Here is a 12,238-nt window from a genome sequence, read left to right as displayed (position 1 = left end):
TTTAATGACCTCCCCCCAGTAACTCAGACTTCCTGGATTCTCATCACAGCTTGTCCAGTTATTAGCAGTGTGATCCGGAGGCAAGTCACATAACCTCTCCAAACTTTGCTTTATTTGTTAAAATGGAACAACTACCTCCCGGAGTTCTCAAGAGGATAAATTAGAGTTGATACCTATAAAGTCCTTGGCATAATATCTGGCACAGTAGAAGTGCCTGCTGTATGTAAATTATTCGTTATTTTTTATGAAGCACAAGACACATCTGTACCACATTGAGTCAGTAATGTCGATATTATTTATTTATATTGTCTCTTACCACATGCTCACTTGCAGACTTAGAATTGGGTCTTGCTGTATGATGAGGGTGAGAGGTCAATAGAAAGCACCCAAGCACAGGCCTTGACACTGAGCTGGGGACAGCTCCCAGTCTGCTGGGGTACCTCTAACCTCTGTAGGATCTCTGCTAAGGGCAATCCCTTAGCTGCCCACGTCACCATCAGCAGCTCCATACCCCTGCTCTAATCCACCCCTGCCCCCTTTCCTCCAGACACCATGGTATGCACAGGCTGCTGCTCTTGCCTGGACCACATCGTGACATACCTCTTTAAGCAACTGTCACGGAGCACCAAGAAGAGGACGACACCCCTGAACCAGGAGAGTGACCGCTTTCTGCATATCATGCAGCAGCATCCAGAGATGATCCAGCAGGTAAGGCACATGAGTGTAGGAGGCAGTGTGGGATGTCCTGCGGGGGAGCCTCTCTGAGAGGAGAGGCCAAGCAAAATGAGGAGTCTAACATCTCACCAGCCTCATGCTGCCGAAGTGAAGTTTATGCCTTAAAATTGCAGCGGATTTTGAGTGTGCTGAGTAACCATCAGATATAAAAAAAACCTGAAAAAGGTTCTGAATTGTTTTTCCGAGTGTCACACCAGCCCTCTGCCTCGGACCTATCCTCCTACAACAATGACTGTGCTCACCCGTTGCTGTAAATGGAGCATGAGTTAGCAGTTTCTAGCTGTAAAGCTTGTACTCCCATTTGCAGAATGGGAACAAGAATACAGGATAAAAGGAAATAACTGACCACAGAGAGATCAAACCATTTGTTTGCCATTGCTTTATTTGTATGAGGCATCTTTCTAGAAGCAAGATTTGCCCAACTATACTAGATAAAAATAGATAAGGAAATGGGATCGATAGAATCATTTAGCTTTTAGCTACTAGTTAATTTTAACCCATCTCATCTTTGTCTGCATTGTTCTCTAAAGAAACACTGAAGTAACTCACATTTGCATCACATCCCCAGAATGTTACAAAGCTGTCTCCTCTGAGACAAGTACCTGAGAGCCATAGTGTAAAGTGATTTTGCCTACTATGATCGTTGTTTGACCATTCCCCACAAAAATCAGGGTGAACTTGGAAGGTCCGTTTTTAAAGGAATTATCAAACCAGTTTAAAGAACAGGACATGCCTGGTTTTACCCTAGACAGAAGAGGCCTTCAACCCAATAAATTCCTCTCTTTGGAATCTGCAGTTCTGTCTTGGGTAGCTGCACACTAGATCACTGCCTCAGATTCTCCATTTTCAGATGCTATCAACGGTGCTGAACATCATCATCTTTGAAGACTGTAGGAACCAGTGGTCAATGTCCCGGCCCCTACTTGGCTTGATACTACTTAATGAAAAGGTAAGAGAGCCAGCTCCCTGCTGCCCAGAGCCAAAAGCATGGGTAGACACGTTTGACTATCATTTTCCAGGGCACTGTGAGAAACGTTACAGGAACATCGTATGACGGTGAAGCAGAGGGAAAACGGTCCGTTTTCTGAGCCTGTACTGTTCATGCCCTGAGCAGCACATAATTACTGAACTGTTAGAAGTCAGCATGTGTGGCAGTTCAGAGAAAGGATGAGGAAGTGTTACCAAGAGAGAATATACCTGGAGAACAGACCACCGATAGCCTAAATTCTAGTTCCAGCTCCACCACAAACATAAGGAAGTCTAGAGATTCCTATAAAAGAACCTGGATCAGGGGCACCTGGCTGGCTCAGCTGGTAGAGCATGAGACTCTTGATCTCGGGGTTGTGGGTTCAGGCCCCACACTGGGTATAGAGGTTACTTAAAAATAAAATCCTTAAAGAAAAAAAAATAGAACCTAGATCAGATGACCCTTAGAGTGTTAACAAATTTAAAACTCTGATTTTTAAGTAAGATAAAGACATATTATCTTGCAAATACTTACTTGAATAAAAAAATGTACCCCATTTTGGTAGATAATTCTATGTCTTAGAGAACATCCCTTCAGCCCTGCAGATAAGGGAGGGCTAATCCCTATCTCCTCTCCTTACCCTATCTCACTCCTTGCCCCGCAGTATTTTTCTGACCTAAGGAACAGTATCGTGAACAGCCAGCCACCAGAGAAACAGCAGGCTATGCATCTGTGTTTCGAAAACCTGATGGAAGGCATCGAGCGAAATCTTCTTACGAAAAACAGAGACAGGTAAGTGTAGAGGGCCCTGCGGAGAAGTCCTAGGCAATTTCTCAAGTCACAGAAACAGGAGACTCCTTAAGAGTTTTTTAGAGACCATCTTAAAGCAGTGCTGTCCAGTAGAAAAGCAGGCCGTGTACGTAACTTTGAACTTTTTAGTAGCCAGATTAAAAAAAGGTAAAAAGAAATAGACAAAATTCATTTTAATACATTGTACTTAACGTATGCAGATTATCATGTCAATGTGTAATCCATATTTAAAAATGCAGAATTTTAACATTCTTTTTATTGTACTAAGTCTTCAAGATCCTGTGTATTGTACAGTTACCAGGGCATCTCAAGTCAGATACTAAATATTCATTTGAAATACTTGATTTGTATTAAGACTTCCTGAAATTTACAATTGACAAAGTAGATGACCATATTCAGGTATACCAGACATACTTAGAAGTTGTCTGGTTGTCAACTGAGTATCAGGCTTTTCCGAATTAATGTTTAAATTGTATTTAATTTTAATTAATTTGAAAAATGGTATTTTAATTTAAAATTAATTAAGGTACAATCGGGGAACTGAATTTTAACTTTCATCTAATTTGCTTCAGTTCTTCAGTTGCACTGGGCACATTTCAAGTGCCCAGCAGCCCTGTGCGGTGAGTGGCTACTATTATTGGACAGCACAGAGCTATCCCACAGGTCTCAGCATTAAGCATTGAGACAGCCTCATTCTCTTCATCCCCTCACTTTGGAAGGGTTTCTTCCCACCTCTGTCAGATTCCTTTTGTGCTGCCATGAGCCCAAGGTGGCCCGCAAAGGCCCGATTTGACCAAATCTCAAGGTCTGCCACAATGTTGTCAGGTTGAAAGGGTTGCAAAACTAACCCAGCTCTCCCTTAAGGTCTGAAGACTGAGGTTAACCGACCTTAGAACAGATTCATGTGTTCTGCCTCTCAGTAGCCTCTACCCTGCCAGAAATGTTTTAGGCCAAGACCTTTCCCCTCTGCCCTCCTCCCCCAACCTACATGCATCCCCTCTGCAGGTTCACCCAGAACCTGTCGGCATTCCGTCGAGAAGTCAACGACTCGATGAAGAATTCCACTTACGGCGTGAATAGCAATGATATGATGAGCTGACACCCCCTTGGACTCTACCTGTACAGAGCAGCGCCCCTTTGGTCTGGCCCAGAGGGGCAAATAATTACAAGGGAGAGGGCCTGGCTGACCCTGGCTCGCTCCTCCAGGGGTGTGGGGAAAATGGCAGAGTCAACTGGCTACTTCCCCAGGGAATAGGGGTGTGAGTGCACTCACTAGGGGGCAGGGCACTGCTGGTTCCTGGGGGGTTGGGTGGGAAGGGTGGTGGGAGGAGATAGAGACACAAATGTGTGAGACTCCAGCCCCTCCTCCTGGGGCCACCCCAGGGGGCGGGGGGAGGACCCCCAGTGTCCTGCCACAACCTGCCTTGTATAAACATGTACATTTTTTCATAACATTTTGAACAAGGTTTATATTGACTCAAGTTTAAAAACAAAAAGTGTGACTGAAAAATTTTTACAGAGTCTAGTGCACCAATGCTGATGTGAGGGGTTGTGTATGCGAGTGAGGAAAAAATGTGTATTCTGGTGGCCTGAAGCTTTACTGGACGAGGATGTATGAACATGCAGAGATATATTTAGTGACACAGTGTAGAGAGGCAAAAAAAAAAAAAAAAAGTAAAAATTCCAAATGTATATTTTTTCTTATTGCCCTTTCCTTGCCCCCCAAATTATCACTTCCTGTTACTGTATTACCCTTGTTATTAGGAACTCTAAGCCATGTGGAGCACCATCCTTCCCCTTCAACCATAGATGCTGCCCTAGGTCCCTTGGCCTCTTGCAGTGACAGACAACTCCAGCTGAAAGTGTTTGGTGTTCTTAGCTTCATCCTTTTTCCCACTTCGCTTATCCTCATCCTCAGACAGATGCCTCTTGCTTTTACAAGTCGGATGTAACTCTATGATTTAGGGTTCTCGGTCTCTGTAAAGGTAGAGACCAGAGAGAAGGAATTGAGCCAGTGGCTCTCCTGGTGAGCGATTTGGATGAGTCCACCAGAGGCCCAGTTGCGTGGCCAATAACTCTGAGTCTTCCCCAGCCCTTGAGGCAGTGTGTGTGGATGCGTGCGTGGATATTTATATATGTACCCTGCACTCGTGAATGTGTGAACTGGAGGAAGTTACTACAGTGGGGGGGTTCTTAATAACAAGGTCTGCCTAGCATGAAGTATTTAACAGTCTCCCACCCCTTTAAAAATATACATTTTTATAAAATGAAAACCATAATAAATGTTTTGAATATTAAAAAAATTAACCTACAGAAGAAAATTAATGGAGAAAGCTATTTGCCTTGTACTTTTTCCACAATTGCTGCTGCTAGTTGTACGCATCTCTAGTTCAGCTCTTGCCCATGGGACACTCATCAATTAGGTTTTATCTTTATTTCTTTCCTCTGCCCCCCAAAACAAGCCTGTTAATTTTTTTTTCCTTCTCCTCTGGCGACTGTGTGGTGAATCCTTTCTGGCGTGATCAGGTTGCGGATAGACTTGTAAGGGTGTTTGCTGCATACAGTGTAAGCATTGTGACCGCCAATAAACTTCAATGGTTTCTACTGACCTGGCTTCAGCGATCAAGTCTAGTGTGTCTACAGGGACATGTCTCACTCAAAACACACAAACATGTTTGGAACATGCATTCGTAAAAGCCAGTGGATGACAGGTGCCTCTCACCCTTGTAAAATTAGCTTCTCATTCAACTAAGTCTAACTCGATTTCTTTTAAAAATATGATTGTTTTAGTTGAGACAAATCTATACAGATAGATACAGATACAATGCTGCTGTCCACAGCTATAAAGGTGAAGCCACGTTATCTCTTCTAGGTAATAACATGGCAACCAGCAGAGAAGCAATAACTACAGAAAGCCCAGTTTTGTTAATGTTCTTTTTAAGATTTATTTATTTAAGAGAGAGCACACAGGTGAGCAGGGGGAGGGGCAGAAGAAGAGGGGGATAAGAGACTCCCCACTGAGCGGGGAGTGCAATGTGGGGCTCAATCCCAGGAGCCTGAGATCATGAACTAAGCCAAAATCAAAAGTCTGATGCTCAAATGACCGAGCCACCCAGGTGCCCCTTTGTTAATTTTCTGACCTCTGCTCCTCTTATGGGGTTTGCTTCATTCATTAGACCTTGACAAGTTCGTGGATGAGTTTTTTCCCTATACTACTTTGCAGGCCTCATGGGCCAGAATTACCAAATGAAGAACACTATAGTGAATGAGGACTATTTCTCATCCCCATACTATGTGGTACCTAGATATGAGAACTCAATTGCCAGGAACATTGTATCTGTATCTGTACCTTGATGTAGATTTATATCCAATAAATCACAGACCCTAGAGTGCTACTTCAAAAAAAAAAAAAGATTGATTTATTCACCTTAGAGTGTGTGTGAGTTCGGGGGAGGGGCAGAGGGAGAAAACTTTCTAGCAGACTCCTTGCTGAACTCCCTTGAGATCACAACCTGAGCCAAAACCAAGAGTCAACGCTGAACCTACTGAGCTACGGAGGGGGAGGGGCCCCCTAGAGTGCCACTCTTGTCCACCTTATGTAAATATCCTGCTACCTTTCTTTGCTGTTTCAGTGTTCCGGGGACTGTCTTGGGCCTAAGTTCTTTTAAAGGCAAAAATTTGTATTCTCAGGGCTGGAAGGCAAATAGAGTTGATTCATCTTAGCCAAGTCTGTCTCTAAGCCTAAGAGAAAGATAAAATGGTCAGGCTTTATTAATATGCAAAGCAGTCTAGTCATGTGCCCCAGTGACCTGGAATTCTAATTCGGTAGTAAATAAGATAAAAAACAACTTCTCACAGGTACTTGACAAAGAACCCCCTCCTCCCCAACTATCTTGAGATGCTGCTTGATCAGCAGAACCCCAGACCCCTCCTTTGCCTTCCACAAAAACAATTTCAGAGGCAAGAAACTCACCGTAGATGGTGGTCTCCTCTTTGCAGTCCCAAGTGCAGCCCAGTCCAGACAAACACCATAGTTAAAATATTCCACAACCACATCAAACTTTTTAATCAGTGAAGCTGTTCCTTTCTTAGCAGTTAAAAGAGGAGGCACCCAAAAAACAGCCAAGTAGGAAAATTTTTTCTGGTCAAGTTACCAGCCATTTAACATGATCCATCCTTTAAAAAGCCAGTTATCTTTAAACATTGGTTTCCCCCAAGGAGTCATGAGGAGGCTTTATTCAGTTAAAACATAAGTTTATTAGTTTCTAGGCTATCCTGAGTAGCTATAGTAGTTATAGTAGTTAAGTATCTTTAGACAGTGTTTCGTGACACAGACTGTACCTTATGTTGGCAAAACACCTAAAGTCTTTGTGGCAGATGCCTAAGTTGTATTATGTATGTATGTGGAGGTTTTTTTGTTGACTCTGCCCAAATAAGGGTTATTTATCCCCACTAAAGTATAAATCAGAGGAAGAATTATTTGGCCCGGGGTCAAATTTTTACATTTTTAGATTTTAAGAAGTAATGACTTTCACCCAATTGTTAATTTTCTAGTGACAAGTGACAACCTGCTAAAAAATAAGAGGTTTATATTCTGCAAACATGAACGTATTAAGAACTTGGGGTTTTTTTCCTCCCGAGTGGAAAAATGTTTTAGCACCTTATGAAATTTCAACCACGTGCAGACACAGACCACCTTCCAAAAATATTCACGCTCAGGAGGTGACAGGAATTGAGTGTAGAGAGCCAAAGCACCTCTGTATCCTGTTTGCCACCAGCCAGCCCTTCCCCCACCCAAGATTTTTGGCTAGATCTACAAACACATCTAAGTTGCCTTCTAATTAGCTGCCAAAGTGCCAAAGCAAAAAAGGAAAGCAAATTACAGGGAACCCGCAAAAGCCATAAATCTAATAAGGCCTTGAAAAATGTAAATCGTTGTAACTTTTAAAGCCCTACTTTAGATATTTCAAAAAAATAAATTTGAAAGTTTAAAAATGTACATACCAACAATAACTAATACACAACTGCCAATTTAAGTGCTAGGTAATGTCTTAGAATTCTTGCCTCTGTAGCTTGTCTCCTGGGTCCTTTACATATATCTTGTGGTTTTTTAGATACCCTGGAATTCACTGGCCAGCCACTTGGTTGTATTTCAGGAGTAGTGGGTCAACTAAATAAATCACCTGCCAGACAGTGGGACATCAGACGAGCAGAATGGAGGATGGGATCAAGCTTAGAATATTATCCCCCTTCCCCAGAAAACCCTTATGGTTGTCAGGGCGGCCAGACTGCTGCTGTCTCTTCATTCATCAAATACTTAGAATCCACTTCCGGACAAATACCTTTTTCATGGTTAGCAACAGAAAAGGAAATTCAAAAGCAAAAAACATGGCAGGGCAAATTCATTACCACTCTGCAGCATAAGATCCCTCAACAGTACAAACTGACTCCAAAACATAGTTAACAGTACTTAGCATACTTACACAAGCACCATACACAATTATATTTTTAACTGTTTGATAATCATGACTTCGTAATAGATTTAAGCATACAGTATCACCTAATAGGCCAAACCATCCCATTATCAGTTACAAAGGAATAAAGAGTGACAAGTGGGGAACCTCCTAATCCCTGCTGCTGGGTAACGAAGTCCAATCATGTCTGGATTCAAGGTTGGAGGACAATTAAACTCGGGGAAAAAAACATTGACTGTCCTTATGTGAAGCTCAGAGGGACCACTATACATAGAGTCTGATACGGTAAAAGGGTGGGCGAATTTAAGGTAGTATTCCCGAAATCAGAAAACCAAGCTTTCCTCACCTCTTAAAGACCGACTATACTGTGCAATGAAGGTAAACCAAACCCTAGAAGGTGAACTAACTCAACTGGAAAATCAATGAAATGAAACCACCTTTTAAGAGAATAGCAGACCATTATCGTTTCTATTTATCAGAAAGCCCATGCCCCACCCTTTTAACACCTGGCATGCGGGGGCAGGTGCCACAAGGCAAATCAAGTTACCAACTTTGCCCACCAGACCACAAACGCTGCAGCAGAGCCCTTCCATTCAACTAAACATCCGCCACTGCCATCTCTGCCTCCACATCCTACCTCGTGCCTCTTCCCCGTCTGCACAACCGTCTCTTCTCAGTCTAGATTTCCATGCCCTTTGCCCACCTACCCTTTTCAAGACCCAAAATAGAACCCCATTCCCTCCCTGAAGTCGCTCCTAGCCTATTCGGGTTTATTCGAGATATTCCTAATCCTTACTCTCCCCGCCTCAGCAGCCAAAATGTGCTCCTTACGAGCGGGGACCAAATGGTAAGGGGGCCGTGGAGAGTAAGCAGTTGGACTACTCTGGGTGAAGCCGCAGCAGACAGGGCCCCCGGTGTGGGCGAGCTAAACTCAATCGTTGTCACAAGCCTCTAATGAAAGGAAAAGAGCAGAAGCTGCTGACGACTCCCTGATGTAGCGAAGGAAAAAGGTAAAGACTTCACTCCGGACCCCACACTTGCACCCCAACGAACCGCCGCGCCCCGGAAGAGGTTTCACGCGTTCCTTCCGTCCCCGTCGCGTCTGCGCACATAGGCCCTCTCTCCCGGCGCGCCTTCTCGGCGCCCTCAGTCGTCCCGCCTCCGCCGCCCCGTGCAAGCGCAGTCGTGACTCCTAAGTTGTCGAGCCTTTGGCGTCGGGGTTGGAGGGGTCGTTCTTGGGGAAGGTGAAGATGGGCTACTGCGGCCCCTGGACTCCCACCTGGCCGTGTGCCCGGTAGGGGTTCGAGTTCACGCGTACTTGACCTCACAGCCACTATCCGCGGTAATAACCATCGAGGACTTGGTCCCTGGGTGGGAAAGACTGAAAAGGATGATCTTTGTCGGCTCAGTATACTCTGGGAGCGCGAAAGAGGGCCTCCCTCCGTCCCCCAAGTCGAACCCTGGCAGAACGAGTCATTCGGAAGAAGGCAGGAAAGAACACGCAGCAGTGCAAAAACACCGGAGCATGAAACCTTGTACCTTCCTAGAAGTGGCAAAAATAGCACGGCTAGAGGGAAAAGCGTAGCCCTATACCTGTCTGGTTGAGGGTGGGGCACAAGAGGTTGGGATTTGATCCTAAAAGCCTCAAGTTTCCAGAGGCTACATTGTAAATCAGGCTAGTGACCAATCTTTGTTGAACCTACCAGCTAGGAGGTAATGAGGACTTGAACGAACACAGGGATTGTTGGGTGAGAGTTGAGAAAGATTGGGGAGGTAGGGGTGGAGGTCGGAATCAACAGATTTTGCTGGATATGAAGAGTAAAGGATAGGGGATTCTGACAGGCTTCCCAGGTTCTAGAATGGGGCAGTGGCTGAGTCAAGGCAGAGGAAGCATGAACCAGAATGGGATGAGTGCAGAGCTCTTGGTGAGCCTAAATGGAACTCTGATCTAAGGAGACTTCCCTGCTCTTGGACGAAACATCAGAAAACGAGGGGGAACAGTTCCCAGTTATTTTATAGAACAAACATGTTCCCGATACCAAAACCAGACAAAGACATTAAAAGAAAAAAAACAAACAAAAAAACAAAAAAACCCTTAGGCTAATACACCTCATAAATGCAAAAAAAAAAATCTTAAAATATAAGCAAATCAAATCCAGGAATATATGAAAAGGATAATACATCCTGACCAAGTGGGATTGATCCTAGGAATGCAAGGTTGGTTTAAAACATTCAGAAAACCAATAAATTTAATTAGCCGTGTGAACAAATGAAAGACAAAAAGCTGATCATTTCAGTAGATATAGAAAAAGCACATGACAAGATTCAATACACGTGAAAATTCTCAGCAAAGTAGGAATAGAAAAAAACATTCTTTACCTATTAAAAGGCATCTACAAAAAGCCTACCACCAACAGAATGTAATGGTGAAAGACTGAATGTTTTCCTTAAAATCAAGAGCAAAGGAAGGGTACCTCCCTTTCCACCTCAATTTAATATTGTACTTGAGATCCTAATCAGAGCACATGGGCACTTAATTAATTAACTAATGGTGCACAGATCAAAAAGAAGTGAAACTATTCATAGATGTCATGATTTGGGACTCAGAAAGCTACTGAAACTAGTAAGTGAATTTAACAAAATCACAGAATACAAGGTCAGTATAAAAAACCAACTGTATTTCTATATACTAAAAATAAGCTATTAAAAGATGAAATTTCAAAATATATACTATTTGTTCTAGCATCCAAAAAACATGAAATACATAAGAATAAATTTAACAAGATATGTGCCAAACTTGTACACTAAAATCTATAAAACATTGCAGAGCACAATCTTGTAATGTAAACAGATGGAAAGATCATAACATGTTCATGGTTTGGATGACTCAAAATTGTGATGTCATTTCTCCCTAAATTAAACTATGCATTCAACAAAATCCCAATAAAAATCCCAGAAAGTGTTTTTGTAGAAACTAGCAAGCTGATTCTAAAATTTATTTGAAAATGCAAAAAATCTAGAATAGCCAAAACATTTTTGAAATAGAACAAAGTTGGAGAGCTCACCTACCTGATTTCAAGATACACTGTAATGCTACAATAATCAGTACCGTAGTGTTGGCACTAGGGCAGACATCGATGAGACAGAAAAAAGTCCAGAAATAGACCAACATGAACATGCTAAATTGATTCTCAACAAGCATGCCAAGGTATTTCAATAGAGAAAGGGTAGTCTTTTCCAAAAATGGTGCTGGAGGAACTGGAGATCCATTTGAAAGAAAAAAAGAAATGAACCTTGACCCTTACCTAACACCACACACAAAAATTAACTTCAAATGGGGACGCCTGGGTGGCACAGCGGTTAAGCGTCTGCCTTCGGCTCAGGGCGTGATCCCGGCGTTCTGGGATCGAGCCCCACATCAGGCTCTTCTGCTATGAGCCTGCTTCTTCCTCTCCCACTTCCCCTGCTTGTGTTCCCTCTCTCGCTGGCTGTCTCTATCTCTGTCAAATAAATAAAATCTTTAAAAAAAAAATTAACTTCAAATGGATCACAGATGTAAAAGTAAAAGTTCAAACTAGAAGACTTCAAGAATAAAACTTAGGAGAAATCTTTCATGACCTTGTGTTAAAGATTTCTTTGAACACCAAACCCATGTTCCATGAAAGGAAAAAAATGTATTGGACCTCATCAAATTTTAAAATGTCTGCTCTTCAAAAGATGCCATTTTAAAAAATGAAAAGACAAGCCACAGGCGGGAATAAAAAATCTTTGTAATGCATATACAGACACAACACAGGTATCCAAAGTGTATAAAGAATTCCTACAATTCAGTAAGAATAACCCAAAATAGCCCAATTTAAAAATGGACAAAGTATTTAAACAGGTACTTTGCAAAAGTGATACATAAGTGACCAATTAACACTTGAAAAGATGCTCAACATCACTTATCATCGAACAAATACAAATAAACACAGGAGATGTCACTCTATACACCCACTGGAATGGCTAAAATTAAGAAGATTGACGATGCCAAGTGTTGAAGATGTATGGCCACTGGAATTTTCATACATTGCTGATAGAAATGCAAAATGGGGGATGCCTGAGTAGCGCAGTAGTTAGGCGTCTGCCTTCGGCTCAGGGCGTGATCCTGGCGTTCGGGGATCGAGTCCCACATCGAGTCCCACATCGGGCTCCTCTGCTGGGATCCTGCTTCTTCCTCTCCCACTCCCCCTGCTTGTGTTCCCTCTCTTGC

At 42.9% G+C, this 12,238-nt stretch overlaps 1 protein-coding gene across 2 annotated transcripts in view; it reads left to right on the top strand.

The window, feature by feature from the left end:
- The window catches only part of XPO7 (exportin 7), a 40,101-nt gene extending 34,981 nt beyond the window's left edge, over positions 1-5,120 (top strand). For both annotated transcript variants that reach the window (XM_002914783.4, XM_019794729.2), the window contains exons 25-28: positions 548-708; positions 1,586-1,684; positions 2,367-2,494; positions 3,518-5,120. In XM_002914783.4, the coding sequence (XP_002914829.3) occupies positions 548-708; positions 1,586-1,684; positions 2,367-2,494; positions 3,518-3,611 (482 nt within the window). In that variant the 3' untranslated portion in view covers positions 3,612-5,120. The remainder of the gene's footprint in view (positions 1-547; positions 709-1,585; positions 1,685-2,366; positions 2,495-3,517) is intronic.
- Positions 5,121-12,238: the final 7,118 nt, after the last annotated feature.

The sequence above is a fragment of the Ailuropoda melanoleuca genome, chromosome 5 (assembly GCF_002007445.2).
Source record: "Ailuropoda melanoleuca isolate Jingjing chromosome 5, ASM200744v2, whole genome shotgun sequence".
NCBI classification, from domain to species: domain Eukaryota; kingdom Metazoa; phylum Chordata; class Mammalia; order Carnivora; family Ursidae; genus Ailuropoda; species Ailuropoda melanoleuca.
This window is presented reverse-complemented; position numbering and strand designations above follow the sequence as displayed.